Below are 20,208 nucleotides of genomic sequence, written 5' to 3'. Positions count from 1 at the left end.
AACTTTAACTAACCCGATTTCCTTCTTTTTTCAATTGTGGCCACCCTTCAAAAAACAAATTAAAAGAGAATAAGAAGAAGCAGAGTAACTAACTTAATCCAACTTCATGTTGGCCCATGTTTCTAGGTGTCTCATAGGTTTTAACCTGCAAGGGTTTTGAAATCACTTTCGAATTGACCCCCCGCACATTGCAGTCTAAATATAAAGTCGTTATCACTGATAATTGAATGTTATCCCAACGATGCATATGAATCAGACGAGTTTTAAGCTGGAGCATACAAATGTTAATGTTATTTCATTGATATTATTATCAAAGATCGACTTTTTTACCAAATCAATTTTCTACTAATAGTGAAACAGCTGCTTTCACATGAAACTACAAGAGCAAACCAGCTGATAGGTTCATAGTAATTAGAAATCATAAACAACAAAATCACTCAAGCCTTGCTCTGTTGGCATTCTTACAAATCTCCTTACAATTTTGCATGCTAGTTTAAAGAGCACCTCAAATTTGCAGAGAGGTTCTGTATTTACAGTCATGTCCCCTAAAGTTTCTCCGATGTAACAGTTCTTGCAGTCCTTTATAAACCAGGAATGTCACGATAGAGTCCCACTGCTGCAATAGAAGTACCGGAATGCCAAATACAAGATTAGGGGAATGTTGAAGCAAACTGGTGCCTTCAAAGATATCAATTGAACAACAATCCATACTCAACTCCCAAGGCCTAATCGGTTTGAATACCATCAGCACTAATCTCCTGCTCCAAATAGTAGATCTTGTCGTTCATACCTTCCTTTCTATATGCGTCAACCATGACGGCATATGTCGAGGAATCTGGCGAGACTTGCTTTTCTTTCATCCGGTTAAAAACTCTCTCCATCTCCATCAAATCATCTGCCTTTGCACATGCAGATATCACTGCATTATAAAACGTGGTATTTTCAGGTATCTCAAACTTTCCAGCCAACTGAACACTGCTAATCACCTTATGGAAAAGACCTGCATTGGCATACCCTCTTATTAGGCAGCAGAATGTTTTGGTGTCTGCTTTCATGTCCTCAGCACGCATCTGATCAAATGTGTACTCCATGTTTTTTGCATCTCCCACATCCGCAAAAGCCTCAATAACATTATTGTAAGTTGCGGTTGTCCACGGGAAGTGAAGCTTGCGCATGTATTCCATCACAGTTGACATTTTATCATACAATTTCTTCTTCCCATAAGCATTAATCAGAATATTAAAAGTACGAGTTTCTGGCTCAATCCCAAAATCACGGAATTTCTGATACCATCTCTCCATCATCTCTATCTGACCCTTGTTACCAAAAATAGTAAGGATAACATTCATTGTCCAAACATCGGGCTTGCAACTTTCACCCTCCAGCATTCCTGACAACACTCTTTCCATCTGGTCATACATCCCGGCCTTACCATATCCACTCAGGACTACGTTTTGGGTGACTGTGTTTGGAGTGATTGACCGTGCAGCCATTTCTTCATACAAAGACTCAACTAATTCAAACTGCAAATTATCAATGCAAGCCTTTATCAAGGTACTGTATGTAAAAACATCGGGCTGGCACTGAGGGAACGTCTTCATCTGGTTAAGAACAGAAAACGCGTCATGAATAAGATTGCTCCTGCAGTAAGCTGTAAGCAGGGCTGTGTACAGTTCAGCAGTTGGTTGACACCCTTCTTCAACCATTTCGTCGAAAAGACACTGGGCACGCTGAGGTTGGCCAGACCGTCCGAGCAGAAGAAGGAGCCTCATGTAAGTCCCTTCTTTCGGTTGATAAAAGGGTTGCTCTTTAAGCATTTCAAACACCTGAAACACAGTTAATAGCAGCCAATTTTACTATGCATAGAAACAAAGAGCACCTAAACAACAGTTTAGTTCAGCTTCCCTAAATTCAAAAACTCTTATACTACAAGAATACACTTTTATCAATTCTAATATTCATTTACTTCAGTTTCACCAAAAACCCTAAACCCAAATTGGAAAAATGAAAAATGAGATGAACCCAATACTAAGAAATTAGGGAAATTTAGATGAGGGGTAAAACCTCAAGGGCTCGGAGCCATTGCTTGTTGTCGATGGAGTGACAGAATTCTTCAGTGACGGTGTTGACCCAAGCCTTGGCCTTGTCCTTGCGGTCAAGCTTCTTCTTGACATTCTTGAGAGGCGTTCTTCTGGGGATGGGAGTCTCTGAAACACCTGGGTATTCACCTTGCTTCCAGTGCCGCTTTCTGGTCTGAGAAGACGAAGAAGAGGAGTTAGCAGACCTAGTGCTCTTAGCTGGTGCTGCGTAGGCGCAGTGGGCCGGCTTAAAGGTGGGGTCTTGGGCTCTGTGAGCGGTGGGGCTCTTGTTGGGGGAGAGGGGATGAGGGTGGAGAGAAGAAGAGAAGGAGAGTGAGACTGAGACTGAGACTGAGACTGAGACTGAAGAAGAAGCCATGGATTTGGGAAACTCCCGAGACTGGGACAAGGTCGTAGCGAGTGAAGTGGCCAAGCAAATGACTTGTTTGTCCTTGATTGATTCCTTATCCGCACCTAGGAACTAAAGCCAAAATGGCCACTAGGAACTCTTCATTAAGGGCAAAACATGAGTCAAACTTAAATGGCTTGATTGTTAGTTGCCCTAAGATTTGTTTTCTAGGATTTAAATGGCTGCCGAATGCTATCTTCCATATTATTTATCAATAAAGCTTGAGAGTTTTCTCATCTTTCTTGTGGATTCCAGTTCTATCTATTCTAGAGTTTATAACTTGTAAACCTCATTACTTCCGACCGTGTCAATATTGCACTCACAGTAAACATGTTGAAACTTGTGGATAGTAGAGTTTTGCAGCAGGACAATAAGGAACCAAGGGGAAAGGAAGATTAGCTTGATTTCTAAGAACATGCACCACCAACGTACACCAATTTTTTTCCACTAAGAGTACGTACTATTTCTGATTCCATCATTGTTAAGTTTCACAGAAAAGATTCTCATCAGGCTTAATCCAAGCAAACATGTGTTGACATGAGCTCCTGTTCACATGAATGTTAGATTGAGCAGAAGACCATTCTGTAGTTGCTTCAGTACGTGATTTACCACAGATGGATGAAAAGGTTGTTGAAAATTGTTATCAATTAAGACTCTTCCGTTTCTCCATGGCCAAATATACCAACAGATGAAGACAAACACATCACACCATCTTATATTCGTTGGAGTTAATTACCTGACTGCAATGCAAGTTGGCAGTAAGCCAGCCAATCCAGAAATATTAGCAACGGCAGCAGTCTTTGAACAGATGCAACAATGTTTCATCAGTGACAAGTTGGACAAAAAGCATCAGTAGTACAGGTTTCTCCTCGATCATGCACGTTGAACACTGGTTAGCTTGCCATGTGCAACCACCCAAATGAAGGTCTTAAGTTTGGGAGGCACCTGAAGTTTCCAAATTATCTTCCAGGGAGAGTTATGTTGCTCAGTAAAATCAAAGAGAGTTGTAAGCAGATTTTACCATTGAAAGTGTCACTCCATATCTGACTATATTCACCACAACTTTCCAAAGCCTGTAGGAATGCAAATAATCTTTTGAACAATCTCCAGATGTAATACATTAGAAAGCAGATGAATATTCCAACCATGCTCGTCCCAAAAATGACAGATTTTGCAATTTAAATCAATAATAGCAGAGAGGGAAGAGCAAAGTAATATTGTGATTCAGAGGTTACCCACCAGTCAGTCCAAAAACAGATCCTGGTGCCATCCCTCATTCTCCAAGTTAGGCATTTGTTAAGAAGAGAAGCTCCATGCACAGTACTCTTCCGAGTGCTAAAGCAATCAGATGGAGCATGGAGGCGTGTAACTAATTATGGAAAGTATGTTACCATGCTGCAAGTACTTTTGTTTATACATTTCGTAGCAAAGACTAGGATCTTACTGAGACATCCTTCAGCTGGCAAGTACGTGAATTTTAACTAGCACTTGAATAAAATGATTTTTTTATTTTCCAAGATCTTTTATTCTTATAGTAATTTGTTGAACGTCACATGAAGGCTGAGGAAATGAAGTTGGACCATACTGAAAGAGCGGTTAACCAAACCAACTGGAGCCATTGCTTTATTTTGACTAGGAAAATATAACAAACAAATATTGGTGTTATCCACTTTATGATGGTGTTTACAATTACTCGTACAAATTACAATGATAGGGGCAAAGGGAAGCAATATGGTCTTACCAAGAAGGACACAACCTGGTGAGCAATCCCCAAAAGTCCATGTTATTTTGGAAGCTCAGATATACATTACATACAAACAACAGAAACCCTAGGAATTAGTAGCACACAAACTAGCTTAGCTTGAGCCAAACTTCAAATGCTCCCACCGGAAGGGGTGGAAGATGAAAACAACTTCAGGTGTGCTCTTAAAGAACAAGGCCACACAGACACAGACGGCAGCAATGGCCACCATCGACAACATTGCCGGCCTGTACACCAGTGACCTTGTGCTGCCATAAGCTAGTTTCTGGCTACATAACTTGCAATCACTTCGTATTAATGCATTTATTTCAAACTTTTCGGTGTCAAGGCTAGCTACTTTTGATGATCTATGCCCATCTGATTGCTTCTGCTTGCTATTGCTCTCTAACAGAGTGCCGGGGATATCAAGAACCACATGCCCGCTCTCAAGTTTCTTGCTGATTTTCCTCTGAACAAGATTGATATAGGAGTAGCGGCCTTGCATGGATGCATAATCATATGGTGTCATTCCTGTACTGTCTCGAGCATTTTTCCAAGCTTCAATTCCCACCTAAAGAGGGCAGACCCATATAAATATGATCAATGGATTGCCGAATAATCTAGAACTCAATATGCAAAAAACTTGTCGAAAACAGCAGTCCTAGACATGCCGGGATCTTTAAAATCTAACGTCACACAATGCACTTTTAAAATGAGTGTGCCAAGAAACATGTGGACAGGGGAGAAATTCAAAAAGAACAAAATAATACTTGGGAGTGGTTTCAGATCCATGATCTATAAGAAAAGAGATAATGGGTGATCCATAATGAGCAGAGATGCAAATCGATTGTATGAGCAGAAGGTAAGATGCGTGGTAGAATTGAGATAAATGTTGTCCAACTCATTGTGATTGTCATACAGTTAGATATAAAACAATAAATAAATATAAATAAAACTAATAATGTGTCAAGAACTTACCTTTCCAGGATCATCAGTTAAAGCATCCAATACGTGCTCACAACCATCAATACTAGCTGCAACATGAAGAGGAGTCAACCCCAGGGGACCAACACCATCAGGTTTAAATAAGAAACTGTTGTCTTCCCCTTCAACGTATTTCTTCTGTTCAGATTCTAAACCTTTATCTGGAACAAATCTTAACAACAGTTCTACCATAGGTCTGCAATTTCTTCGAACAGCTCTGTGGAGGAGGGCCATATCCAATAATGCAAGCGGAACGGAAGGATGTTCTCCGGTGTCAACAGTACTGTCAAACAGAAGCTTCAAGAGTTTCTTCACTACAGCACACCAGTCATGATCCACAGAAAACTCCATAAGTAATTTGAACCGTCTAAAAGGAAATAGATCTAGGTTGGGATCCAGGTGACCAAGTCTAAACTTAACATGACTTCTATGAAGAAGCCAACCCAATTCATGTATAAAGTCCATAGCCTGGTTCTTGGCTTCTAATATTTCAGGATCTGCCTGGATGTCATCAACAGTCTCAGCTGCCTCAATCACATCCTCCAACATACAAATCTCTGAACACACTTCCTGCTCTGCAACTATAAATGGAAAGAAGCTGCTACTGAGACCAAGATCTTCAACCTGATTTCAAAAATTTGATCACAAGAATTTATTACAAATTTCATACGTTCTCCAAAACTGAAACAAATGACGTATTCATATACTATGCACTGTCTTGGGCCTTTTTCATTTCCGTATAAACAAATGGCCAGTGTAGGACTGAATATCAACATGAGCTAGCGTTAGAGAAAAGCTAACTAAATGCCATTTAATGTGATATATGTCAAATCATTACACTGAGGAACTTTTGATATAGGAAATCTCACCGATAGAATTCAAGATTTGTTACTAATCATGTTTTCATATCTACCAACAAGAACTGGCGTAAGAGAAAGGCTAAAAATGGCATGGACATGATATATGTCAAATCATCAGCTGATTGACTTTCAGTGTATGAAATCTGACTGCTGAATTCAATATTAATGACACTTTTTAAAAGAAATTTGTACAATCTACTAACAAGAGCTGAGCTCACTTCAACTTAAAGATAGAAATCAAAATGAACATATGGCATTACCTCAATGAATCCTCGCCCAGTAACATTTGGTATAGAGCAGGAGAATCTGATGCACTGTAGCTCATCATGCTCAACAGTTGTATCAGCACCATCCATCACGTCATCACAAGCTTCTTGCGCCAGATACTTCCCTTCTAGAGCACATAGTAACCTGTAAAAGATATAAGATTAAGTATTTTTCCCATTTATCTGAAATAGAATCTAAAATGAGAACGTCTGCAAAATCAGTAGGCTTATCGGGAACAAAGTAATGAGGCACAAATGTAAGATGAAGAATACCTCGTGGTGGAATGAGGAAGGTTAAAGCCTTTTACAACAAACTGGGCTCTCTCAGATAAAGAGACTGCAATTGGTTTGATGCTTGATATCCTGCAACTTTTTTGGCTTTTAAGAGGTAAGGTTGTGTCTAAGACAACTTGACCTGCAGGTCAGACATAACTAGTCAAAATGCTTTATCTTTCATAACATAATCGGTTTGGTCAATCCAAATACACATTAGGATATATATAATTGAATTACTAAAACAGAACTGTTAAACAGAAAGAACTTATAAGGCCACTAAACACATGAGTGTACCACACGTGTATATGTATTCTATAATACATGAAAAGGTAAGTATCAGTGAGAGGGGTTAAAAGAACAAACCATTGTACATAAACGCAACAAAATGTTGCATCCTAGTATACACCCATCCTGTTCTCCAGAAAGGATCATTGGCGGCATCTAAAAGTCTTTGCAAACTGGATCCCAGATGACAGCAGAGCTGCATACACACATAACAAACAAGGAAGAGATGAAACAGAGATCTTCCTGATAAATAAATCAGCAATCTACATTCTGGCATCACAACAGAAGCATACCTCCTCCCACGTGGATTTTTCTAGACGGAGGTAAATTGTCAAAATGATGCATCCTGGCCTTATATAGCTTTCAATCTCTGTAGGACTATGGGATAACCAGTCGATAATCTGGATAATCAAAGTAATCATAAATCCATGCTATATACGCACCAAGTTACATTGAATAGTACACACACAAGATTACCTGTGATCGCAGAACAAATGGAAGTTCATTCGGGTCTTTTCCAAAGAGTTTAAAAACAATGCGGTCTGTGCGATTCTGATATTTTGCAGAAAAAAGAGCAGTTAAGACTCCACACACATTCACTACTAGCTTTTCAATCTAAAAAAAAAAAAAAAACTGTGCATGCTTATATATATACATATATATACAGGGCCCTTCTACTAAGGGATCCCTTTTTTGGCCATTTTAAGGGATCGATCATTATACCACTTTTCGATCACATATCCACATCTCAACCCTTCAGTTTTTAGGTCTATATGAGTAGATTACAGCCAAATTGATAATCATTAAGGCATTCATGACTGCGATTTACCATTATAAACATGAACGGTTCAGGTTGGACAGATACGGTTCGTCCATTCATTTAATCTAGTTCGATACCTTAACGATCATCAATTTGGCTGAAAATTTGCAAAAGTGATCTATACATTAGGACCTAAAAACTGAACGGTAGAAATGTTGATAGGTAATCAAAAAGTTGGTGCAATAATCAATCCCTCAAATTAGCTAAAAAAAGGGATCCCTTAGTGGAAAGGCCCTCCATATATATATCACAGAAATTAAAAGAGAACAGTCCATCTCAACTTTTATGTCACAATAAAAGCATTTCTAAGTATTCCATAACCAAGCCCTTCGTCATCAAAGCACTCAATAGACGAGTTAAACAGACAAGTTAAGAACCCCCTAACTAGTGATGTAGTGAATAAAGGAGATGACAAAGCTATCTTACAGCCAAAAAAAAAAAAAAAAGGAGAAGTTATGGCCCATGTTGTGATTAACAACAATTAACAGGTTCATCCCTAGTTTCCGCCAGGAAAAAAAAAATCCTATTATATGGAAAAATCACAGTTAAGTACACAAGGAAAGGGAAGAATAAATAATGGAGGTCCTTCGACATAGCCTAATGAAAAGACAGTCACATACATAGCACTGGGCTGAGAGTCATCCACCAAAAGGAATTAAAAGAATTATAACTAAGCAATTCAATAGAGAATGAAATATAATTACAAAAGGAATATACCTGAGATTCTCCACTAGAACTTGATGGTGACTGAGTAAAAGTTGAGTCTGAATTCCCACTGGTCTGAGGTGGGCTTGACTTGTGAGAATCTTGTTGTATCCCTGGATTTATAGTGACATGACAAGTCCCTAGGTTCTCTAAATAGTCCTGTGAATCATCATATGGACTATTTAAATCAATCTCAAGTAACTGGATCGGTGTAACTGAATTGGTTGGAGCACTTTCTCTTGAAGGAAGTGGCTTGTTGGCCTGTAGACCTGAAGTAATTTGACTTCCAAGATCACCATCAACTGAAGATCTTCTCTTTTGCATATCTGATGCAGGCAATATCGGGCACTGTCCTATGGGCCTTAAAGGTTCCTCAATAATAACACAATCATCCATACTTGAGGCAGAAACAGAAGGCCTACTGGGTTCAAAGATGTTGGAAACCGTATCTGGAACCTGTTGTGCAGTCTTGATGGAAGACCCAGTGTTAGGTAAACCTTGAGATGCCTGAAGTAATGCAGATATGTTTCTCCCATCAACTGTACCAGCAAGATTGGCTAGGCTCTTCAACAGGTGAGATAGCAGATCCTGATCCTTCGTTTGATCAGAACTATTAGCTGCAATTTGCAAAGGCATAAAATGTTGAGTAAAATAATATGAAAAATGCAACACTTACAATGAGTAGAGAAAACTAACAGAAACATATTCAACCAAACACTATTATAATACAAGCACTGAAATATAATTGCTTGTAGAATTTATTCTGGGAATTAGAATTCACTATCAAGTCCGTCGTTGATACATTCTAGAATTCAAAAGACGACAGTCCAAAAGTGAGAGTTAAGGTATCACAATATCAGCAACAAGTTCCCAAACAAAAGACGGGAAATATATATCTAGAAAAAGAATTGTCTCATCACTGGTATTGTTTATGTAAGTGATAGTTGGACACCCTGGCCTCAAAGGATCCAGTTCAAGCATAGGAGTAATTTGGAGTAAGAAGATCAAAACAGACTGGTCGATGTATCAACCACTCAAGGGGACCTTTAGTCTCATTCTTAGGCTATTTTCATCAAACTAACCTGAAAAGAAAAAATAATAAAAAAGAACTGCCTCAGGAAAGGGTAATGACATCATATATGGTAGTCACAGTTCAGCCCCCTTTGCTTAAAGATCTAGTCACAAGCACCGGAATAGTTTGGAGTAAGAAGCCTGAAAACATCAAACTTTTCAACCACTTAACCTCATAAAACCTAATAATGAATAGCCTATGAATGAGATGGGTAATTATATCAAGTATGGTAGTGAAAGTCCAGCACAGTGATCTCAAAAGAATCCAACTTGAAGCATATAATTAGTAATCTGGATTGAAAAATATTGAAATTTTTTCAACATTACGCCCATCTACACAAATTTAACTGAAGGAAAAGGTCATAGATTCTACTCTCATGCCAAGGAAATAAACTTTAAACGTCTCACATAATTCTCAGATAAATGAAATAAATTGCCCCAGTCCCAAAGACCCAACTTCAAGCATAGGAGTAATCTGGAGTAAGAACTTCGCAATCTTTTCAACCGTATGGTTTATCCATATGTTCAACTCAAAAAGGCTGTGGAATTTCTTCTCATGCCCGGGCAACACAACTCAAGAGTTACATCAAATTAACCTCAGAGAAACTATTATCATCATCTGTTGTACAGCAAATATAGCACCTTAAGTAGTTAAGGGACCCCATGAACTGAATACCATTTCCTCCCAATAGCTACTAGGACTTTGTAGAGTAATAAAAATTTGATTGATAAAGCCACTTTCCAACAATCCTAAATCACATATTATACATAATGACTAAACATAAGAGCAGAGCAGAAGTTCATCAACATCCAGCACAACATCAATCAATCATGTGACCACTTAACATCAATTTGAATGCCTCAGTAAAGCAACAAACAATCGAGTGCAATAAGACAAAGACTTACAGTGCATATTGGAGAGTATTCTCAGCAAACTAATTAATAGATAATTGCTTCCAATTTCATCGTTCAAGGAGCCTGCATTAACAGCAGTGTCAGGAAGTGTTTTTCTTCTCCTCTTATTATGGCCAGCCAAACGCCTACGACAACTTCTCTTCCCTTCATCAAACTCTTTAAGAACATGAAACCTGCCCACGAGGATAAACATTTTGCAACTAAATCAACAAAAGACCAAGAAATTCTGAAAAGCTCAACTATCCATAATACAGTGATGGATGGCTATGAACCCAAATCATAAGAACAGCAAACCCATAATCAGAAACTTATACAACTAAGAATAGGTTGTATCATCCTTCTAGGAAGAATGTCTAAGATAAAGTGAACTAAATGACCTCGACCTTAATTCTGGGAAAAAAAAAAAAAAAAAAACTTGGAAATGTTTCCACAAAACAAGAATAACCATAAAATGAACTAACCTGCTACACTGTTGACAGAACCGCTGCATAGCATTTCCCACCAGTGCTTCACTCGCCTTAGAATGCATAACACAGACCTTATGCCGTCTGTGATAATCCTTGGCATTGCTAAGATCAGCCCTACAGTCCTCCACCTGACAAACAGCGCGATTTGAAGTAGTCCCATTCCCAACTATCTTTGTCTTCTTCCCAGTATTTACCTCTCCTTCAACAATCGGGTAAGCTTGCCCTCCAAGGTTAAGATTAAGAGACCTAGCTTCATCATGCAACTCTTCATTTTCCATAACAACACCCCGTCTCCTTTTCTCCACTTCTCTCTTCCCTTTCTCATTCCCGGGACTGATATCATCGGAACCCGAAGAACAACTGTTAGAGAAGCCAGCATTGGAAGGAGTTCCCGGCCCAGCCGGGAACAACTGCCTACTCCTACAATCAGACAGCACAGAATTCAAAGGACTAGCAGCAAAAAGATCACCATCCCACTTCCAATCATTCAAATCCCACTCCAAACTCCTCTTCCCAACTCCCCTCAAATCCGTCGCCACCGGACCATAAAACCCACGATTCTTGGCTCCAAAACTCTCCATAGATCAAAAATTCACAACCCCCAGATACTCTGCAACCCCAATAGTCAAACTCCAGCACATACAATTACCCAGTTGAGCTAACTGAGATCAATAACTTGAGATTCCACCAAACAGATCAATAAACTCAACACGAAAACATCACAACCCCCACAAATTAGTGGTAATTGCTCTCTGTATGGACCCCATACATCCAAAAAACAGTGCATCTGTATCCATGAAGCTAAAACAGTAGCTTCCCAGATTCCCAAACCCCACGAATTACACAATTAACCCCCCAAAAACCACTAACGAGCCAATTCACGATCCCTCAAAATCATCACCATGATCAAAGTTTGCAACTTTATGAACATAAATCCTTGGGGAAATGAAAAAGGTAAAGACTTTGATAGAGAAACTTGCCAGTGGAGTCGATACTGAGAGCTGCGGAGGACTGCTGAGATCGCCGGAGGAGGAGGAAGAAGCAGAAGCAGAAGCACATGAAAATTAGGAAAGGTTAGGAAAAGACTGTGCGTAAATGCGGTTTCAGTGGTGAGAGAGAGAGAGAGAGAGAGGGAATTACCTTTATATCCTCAGGAGCAGGATCATGAACCCACCGAAATGAGTGCAAAAGGTACGTGCAGAAACTAGAAAGAAAATGAGTGGAACTACTGCTCATAATAATTGCATCTCCAAATTACCATAAAGCCATTTAAAACCTGCAGCAAAATCTTATATAATTAAGCCAATTTTTTAGGGAATGGTTAAATTTTTGAACTACCATATATGCCCTCACATAATATAGATATTAATAAATAAATTATTATATATGAGGATAAGATAGTCAATTGACTACATCAATACCTCCCATGAAAAAATGAGAAACTTCCTCAAAATCAGGAGAAAAACTGCTGTAACTTTTTTTTTAATTTAAAAAAAAAAAAAAAAACCAATTGACATGTGCGGAGCACATTTTAAAGGGCTAGTATAATGATAATAATAAATTATAAATGGGTATAGCAAAGGAAAGGAAGCTTGTAACCAAAAAAAAAAAAAAAAAGGAAAGGAAGCTGCATTTCTGAGAGAAAAGTTTCTCAGTCATGAAATTAAAATTAGAGTCAATGTACACCATGATTTTATATTTTAATCTTGAACATGTGTTAGTTTTCGTTGCTGTTACTGAAATTATCTAAAAAAAAACTATATAACTTTTTTTTTTTTTTGGCAAAGTAAAAAAAAAAGTATATATTAAATGTAATTTTTATATTAAATTATTGAAGTATATATGAAATCATTCTCATGATTATTTATAATAAAAGTTTTGGTATTTTTCATAATGAATCTAGTCATTGAATGTAATTTGATGGCTGTTTTATGTTGTTTTCTTTGAATTTTAATTTGACACTTTTCAAGTTGGACCGAAGTTGACACTTTTGAACCAAAACACTTGGTGTCCATGCTTCAAATAAAATTAATCGACATGTTGTGCCGTTCTGATATCCATTTTGGAGCAAGAATTGTGTACAATAACATCTGGTGAGCAATCTCAGAAGCCCATGTTATCTCATAAGCTCAGATTTACACAGAAAAAAAAAAAAAAATAGCTAAGTTCATGTCTATCCATCAGTCAATAGTCCTATTTACCATCAACTTTCTCTATATACTTCATATGAACTATAATTGATACATACAGTGCACTTCCCATTGAAATCTAGACCGATGCAGAGAACCAGTACTCAATAGATTTCTCATATAGGCTTATAGAATCAAAAGAAATGACCTAGGAGCCAGAGTCAGCGTGAATGAATACAGGTGACTAGCTTAGCTTGGACCATACTTCAAGAGTTCCCACCTGAAGGGCCGGAACACGAAAACAACTTCGGGTGAGCTCTTAAATAGCAAGGCCACACAAACACAGACAGCAGCAACGGCCACCATTGACAGCATTGCCGGTCTGTACACCAGTGACCTTGTGCTGCCATATGCTAGTTTCTGGTTACATAACTTGCAGTCTCCGTGCATTGCTGTCATTGCAATCTTTTCAGTGTTGAAGCTGGCTACTTTTGATGATTTATGCCCGTCTATTTGTTTCTGCTTGGTGTTCTTGTCTAAAATCGTGCCAGGGATATCAAGCACCACATGACCGCTTTCTGTTTTGCTGATTTTCCTCTGGACGATATGGATATATGTGTAACGGCCTCGCAGGCATGCATAATCATATGGTGTCAATCCTAAACTGTCTCGGGCATTTTTCCAAGCTTTAATTCCCACCTGCAGAAAGAAGCCACATCAATATAAGAATTGATTATCTAACAAGATACAAATTAAAATTGTGGGCTTCAGTTTGGTACTTTCTCTTCCATTTTTCTAGACTGGAAGGCTGCAGTGGTTTCAGTTTTAATGTTTTTGGATAATAGCTCAGTGTGATTTCTACATATAAATAATCAATATGTAGCAATGTATAAGAAGAAATTACCTTTCCAGGATCATTAGTTAAGGCATCCAAAACATACTCACAGCCATCTGTACTAGCTGCAACATGAAGAGGAGTCAACCCCATGGGACCGACAACATCAGGTCTAAATAAGAACCTGTTGCTGTTCCTGTCAACTTGTTGCTTCTCCTCCAACTCTGCTTTATCTAAACCTTTATCTGGGACAAATCTTAACAAGAATTCCACCATAGGCTTGCAATTTCTTTGCACAGCTCTGTGGAGGAGGCCCATATCCAATAATGCAAGCTCAATGGAAAGATGCTCTCCAGCGTCAACAGTACCTTCATACAGAATGCCTAAGAGTTTATTCACTACAGCACACCAATCATGCTCCATGGAGAACTCCATAAGTAATCTAAACCGTTGAAAAGGAAACAGATCTAGTTTGGGATCTGTGAGACCAAGTCTTAACTTGACTTGACTTTTATGAAGGAGCCAACCCAATTCATGTATGAAGTCCATGGCTTGGTTCTTGGCTTCCATTATTTCAGGATCTCTCTGCATGTCATTGGCAGCCTCAATAGCATCCTCCAGCATGCAAATCTCTGAACATACTTCCTGCTCTGCAACTATGAATGGAAAGAAGCTGCTACTGAGACCGTGATCTTCAACCTGATATCAAAATTAAATTATAAGAACCAGAGCTACGAATTTTTGAATTACTGAACCAAATGGTTTATGCAGAGCATTCTTCTATTAATGCACTGTGTTTGACCTTTTTCTTTCTTCTTTTAAGCCTTCTGATACTTCTCCTCTAGCTTTTTTTATTATTTTTTTTTTTTATTGGACTTCCAACTTCGGCAATAGATTTTTTTTCAGACTTCATTTAACTGCCCCAGTTTTTAATGCACTTTGATTATTGTAAATGGAAATGCTTTCATGACAAAAAATTTATAAAAAGATTTTGGACCAACTTTGTAAACAATGGTTGGTTTCAAGAAGTTTACAAAGAAAGAAGGGGACCAGGGAATGCATAGAGACCCAAAGATCTTTTCTGGGTCAGCCGTAGCAACAATGAAAAAAAGGATTTGTGCTTCATAGTAAACCAAGGTCCAGCTGCTCTGAAAGTCCTGGAACTTCCACAAAATCAAAAGCAGTTTCAAAGTAGCCAAAGGCAACTTCTGTAAAAATTAAGTGACTACTTGCAGAGTGTACTTCACACTAGTAATGGCCTATGAAGGACTATATATCAACAGAAGTTGTTCATGGAAGAAGAAGTGGTGGCTGGCATACAATGTACTATATGCCAAATCGATAAGTAGACTGAGGAACTTTTGGTAAAGGCCATGTCACTGCTAGAAAATATTTTTTAGTAATAGTGCTCTATTAAAGAATTTCATATATTAAATATAAATGAATAAAAAAGACATATGGTGGCACCTCAATGAATCCTCGGCCAGTAGCATCTGGGATAGAGCAAGAGAATCTGAGGCACTGTAGCTCACCATGCTCACTAGTTGTATCAGTAGCTTCCATCAAATCATGACAAGTTTCTTGGGCCAAATACTTCCCTTCTAGAGCACAGAGTAACCTGACAACAGCTAGAATTTAGTATTTGCCTACTGGTGCTGAATTGCTAATAGGTATTAATTCTGAAACAACTTCTGACACGAGAGATCTGCAGAAGTACTGAGGTACTATTGAAACAGTGAAACATGAAGAATACCTTGTAGTGGAACTAGAAAGATTAAAACCTTTCACTACAAATTCAGCTCTCTCAGATAAAGAGACAGCAATTGGTTTGATGCATGAGATCCTGCATGTTTTGTGGCTTCTAAGAGGTAAGGGTGTGTCTAAGACAACCTGACCTGCAAGACAGAAACAACTAATTAAAATGCTCTCTCTCAGAGGACTAGTGTTTTAGTCAATCCTATATGGATTAACCAATAAATAATTAATTACATAAATAAAGCATGATTCTGTACACACGCATTGTACAAATATGTTTATACAAATTATAAATGTAGATGAAATAGAGAATGTGAGAGAACAAACCATTGTACACAAATGCTACAAAATGTTGCACCCTCGTATACACCCATCCTGTTCTCCAAAAAGGATCATTGGAAGCATCTAGAAGTTTTGCCAAACTGGATCCCAGATGACAGCAAAGCTGTATAAAAACACGGAACAATTATAGAGATGAAAAGGAGATCTTCATGATACAAGGATCTGCTTCAACATCTGGCATGCGCAGAAGTATACCTCCTCCCATGTGGATTTTTCTAGACGGAGGTAAATTGTCAAAATTATACAGCCTGGCCTTATGTAGCTTTCAATGTCTGTAGGAGTGCTGGATAACCAGCCGAGGACCTGGATATGCAAAACAAATTATAAAATCATAAAGTCAGCAGAATGAAACACTAAATTACATTAAAAAGAAGCAAAGTCAGCACAAAATTACCTGTGATCGCAGACCAAATGGAAGATCACTCGGGTCTTTTCCAAATAGTTTGAAGACAATCCGATCCGTGCGACTCTGATATTTGGCATAAAAAAAGGGTGGTAAGACATATGACACTCGGACACACTTTACATCATCATCTTTCACATTAAAAAGAAAAGAAAAAATGCATGTTCCAGTTTAACTTCTGTAACCACTTATTACTTTAACTACAACTCTATTGATTCAAGTGCATACACACACAACAGTTTAGATATAAACAGCCCTATATGTTTAATAAAAGAGAACAACCCATCTCAACTTTTATGTCAAAGTATTAGTATTTTTATGATGCCATAACCAAGTACTTCATCTTGCAATCATTTGGGAAATAGTTGTAAAGAAAAAATTATGTACAGTTTTAGAACCTCAAGCACTGCCATTTTACTAAACATATGGGCCTTACGATGGTGAATAATAATAAACTACAATGACTGCACACACAAAGGAAACACTAAATTATCGAGGTCATTCAATAGAATCCTGTGGACAGAGAGCCACATAACTGGAGCAATGGACTCGACATCATACAACAATACCAAGCAAATTTATAGGAAAATACATGCAATTACAACATCTACCTGAGCTTCTCCACTAGAACTTGATGGTGACCGAGTAGCAGCTGAGTCTGAATTCCCACTTGTCTGAGGTGGGCTTGACTTTTGAGAATCACGCTGTATCCAAAAGGGACCTCCATGAGACTCGGTCCCTGGATTTACAGGAACATGAGAATTCCCTAGGTTCTCTAAACACTCCTGTGAATCGTCATATGTATTATTTAAATCGATCTCATTTAACTGGATCCTCCCATATTCCGGTGCAACTGATTTGGACGGAAGACTGTCTCTTGAGGAAAGTGACTTGGTAGCCTGCACACCAGAAAGAGCTTGACTTCCAAGATCACCACCAACTGAAGATATTCTGTTCAGTAACTTATCTGATGCAGGTCCTGTCGGACACTGTCCTGTAGGCCTTAAATGACCATTAAGATTAACACAATCGTCCATCTTAGAGGTTGAAACAGAAGGCCTACTGGGTTCCTTGCCATTGAAACCAATATCTGGCACCTTCTGTGCAGTCTGAACGGAAGACCCACCATTAAGTAAACCTTGAGATCCCTGCAGCAATGCAGATATGTTCCTTCCATCAACAGTGCCAATATTATTGGCTATGTTCTTCAACAGATGAGAAAGCAGATCCTGATCCTTTGTTTGATCAGAACTATTAGCTGCATTTTGTAAATATCATAATACATCGAATCAAATTAGTCTGACAAATGATGCTGCAATAATGATAGAAAAGAAGCAGAATGATGGCCAACATAAAAGTACACCCTTTATGCATCCTAATATACAAAATATGAACATCCAACAAATCAAGAGTAGAAAGAGCATGGACCAATGTGCAAAAAGAGAATAACTTCAGTAACCAGAGACAATTATAAAAGAATCAGCCAAAGAACCAGAATCACTCTATATCACTGTCATACATTTTTTTTTTTCAAAGGACCATGTGTGTCATTTATTGACCTGACAGTATAAATTGATCTCGAATAAGAAATTTGCAATTTTTTCAATATTGTGGTCTGTTGTTATTGATGTGGTGCCAACACATCAAAATTCTAACGTTTCATCAAAAAAGCCTCAGATGACAAACTAATATTTGTAATTCGTACCCCAAATAGGGCACCAAAGGCTATCTGGGACCCATCAACAACTACACCTTTCCCACCCAGATAACAACTAGCTGTAGATTTAGTAGAGTTATACAAATCCATTTTCCAACAACCCTCAATACAATAGTGACTGAACCTAAGAGAAGAACAGTTTAAGAACTTAGACATCAGCTAATACAATCAAGCACTAAATCAACCATGCAACCAACACATCAATTAGTGTCACAGTAAAGCAGCAAACAATTGAATGTGCAACAATAAAAGGACTTACAGTGCATATTGGAGAGTATTCTTAGCAAAGTAATCAATATATAACTGCTTCCTCTTTCATCATTCATGGAGCCTCCATTAACAACAGTGTCAGGATGTGTTTTTCTTCTCCTCCTATTATGGCCAGCCAAACGTCTACGACAACTTCTCTTCCCTTCATCAAACTCTTGAAGAACATGAAACCTGCCCATGAGTATCTCACAGTGATGAACAGATATGGACCCAAAGCATAACAACAAGCTCTGTATATCATATTTATAAACTCTGCATATCATAATAAGAAACTTAAACAACCAAACTCTCTTCTTGGAGCTCAATCATTAAGGCCCCATTTCTGTATGCATATCATATTTCTACAAGGAATCCCTATAAGTAAGGAACAAACAATTGATCTGGACAGATAATTTTTTCACTTAGGAAGAATCACCATAAATGGAACTAACCTGCTACACTGTTGACAAAACCGCTGCAAATTATTACCCACCATAGCTGTGGTTGCCTTGGAATGCATATCACAGACCTTATGCCGTCGGTGGTAATCCTTGGCATGGCTAAGATCAGCCTTGCAGTCCTCCACCTGACAAACCGCGCGGTTGGAAGTAGTCCCAACAATCTTCGTCTTCTTCCCGGTCTTTCCATCTTCTTCCAAAATTGGGTAAACCTGCCCACCAAGCTTGAGATTAAGAGACCCAGCTTCATCATTTATTTCTTCATTTTCTACAACAGCAGCCCTTCTCCTTTTCTCCAATTCTCTTTTACCTTTCTCATTCCCCGGACTAATATCATCCGAACCAGAAGAACTACTGTTGGACCAACCAGCATTGGATGGAGTTTCCGGCCCAGTCGGAAACAACTGCCTACTCCTACAATCAGAGGGCACAGAATTCAAAGGAGTGGCAGTAAAAACATGGCCGTCCCATTTCCAATCATTCAAATCCCACTCCAAACTCTTCTTCCCAACCGCCTTCAAATCCGGCACCACCGGACCATACATATTCCGAGGCTTGCCTCCAAAAGCCTCCATTAATCACAACTCCCCTCAAAACCCACAAACTCTTCAATGCCTATAGTCAAACTCCACCAAACAAAAAATACCCAATTGAACAACAACCAACCCCAGCTCACTGAAACCACAGATTCCACCAAATAAACTCAATCAAATCCCCCCACCAATACAACCCCACAAATCTTCTGGTAACATCCACCCCATAAATCCATTAAAGCTTATCCCATACATAGGTAACACCATACCCACAAAGCCATCAATCCCATCACAACCAAAGATCCCAACTTTACATAAAAACCAACACCAAGATCACAACTTTCCAGCAGAAATGAAAACAATTAAACTAGAGAAAGGAACCAACTTGCCGGAAGAGTGTGCTACACGGCCGAGACTGTCAGAGAAGTGAGATCGCCGGCAGAGAGAATATAGGGACCTCGAAGCAAAACAGAAGCACATGAATATTAGGAACAGGTCAGTAGAGAACTCTCTCTCTCTCTCTCTCTCTGCCTGTGCTGTCTTCTATAAATTATAAATGTGGTTTCAGTGGAGAGAGATAGATAGATAGATAGAAAGAGAGAGAGGTTCTTCTAGTACCAGTACTCGTTTCTATTGATTAATAACAAATTCTATGACGCCTGTAGAACCAGGGAATCTAACGCTTTCCCACGACCGCGTGGACGTCTCTCAGCTCAGCCACGCGGTAAAAGAATTCAACTTTGTTCTCTTACAAACAAATTAAAAACAGGGTCTTTTTTTTTTTTTTTCTCTGTGGCCCTCTCTCTCTCTGTAGCCATATCCATAGCCAACGAATCTGACGTTTTGTTTGTTCAGGATTTGATCAGATATAGAGTAAAAGGTTGAGTTATTGTTGTTACGGCGGCTTGCA

General features: G+C 38.6%; 2 protein-coding genes across 2 annotated transcripts; both read right to left on the bottom strand.

Annotated features, from left to right (window-relative positions):
- Positions 1 to 377: 377 nt before the first annotated feature.
- LOC133712048 (pentatricopeptide repeat-containing protein At3g06430, chloroplastic) lies at positions 378 to 2,556 on the bottom strand. The gene is made up of 2 exons (XM_062138125.1): positions 2,065 to 2,556; positions 378 to 1,826 (listed from the first exon to the last, which is right to left on the bottom strand). The coding sequence occupies exons 1-2, from the start codon at positions 2,455 to 2,457 to the stop codon at positions 726 to 728; spliced, it is 1,494 nt and encodes a 497-aa protein (XP_061994109.1). The 5' UTR covers positions 2,458 to 2,556; the 3' UTR covers positions 378 to 725.
- Positions 2,557 to 4,083: 1,527 nt separating this feature from the next.
- Positions 4,084 to 20,208, bottom strand: LOC133712406 (uncharacterized). The gene is made up of 20 exons (XM_062138511.1): positions 18,760 to 20,208; positions 18,318 to 18,499; positions 16,953 to 17,599; positions 16,333 to 16,407; positions 16,134 to 16,241; positions 15,924 to 16,041; positions 15,595 to 15,736; positions 15,309 to 15,459; positions 13,911 to 14,540; positions 13,313 to 13,705; positions 10,872 to 11,452; positions 10,402 to 10,583; positions 8,437 to 9,041; positions 7,377 to 7,451; positions 7,193 to 7,300; positions 6,978 to 7,095; positions 6,612 to 6,753; positions 6,333 to 6,483; positions 5,207 to 5,836; positions 4,084 to 4,799 (listed from the first exon to the last, which is right to left on the bottom strand). Exons 1-20 carry the CDS (start codon positions 19,338 to 19,340, stop codon positions 4,344 to 4,346), a joined length of 6,075 nt encoding a protein of 2,024 aa, XP_061994495.1. The 5' UTR covers positions 19,341 to 20,208; the 3' UTR covers positions 4,084 to 4,343.

The sequence above is a fragment of the Rosa rugosa genome, chromosome 5 (genome assembly GCF_958449725.1).
Source record: "Rosa rugosa chromosome 5, drRosRugo1.1, whole genome shotgun sequence".
Taxonomy (NCBI): domain Eukaryota; kingdom Viridiplantae; phylum Streptophyta; class Magnoliopsida; order Rosales; family Rosaceae; genus Rosa; species Rosa rugosa.
This window is presented reverse-complemented; position numbering and strand designations above follow the sequence as displayed.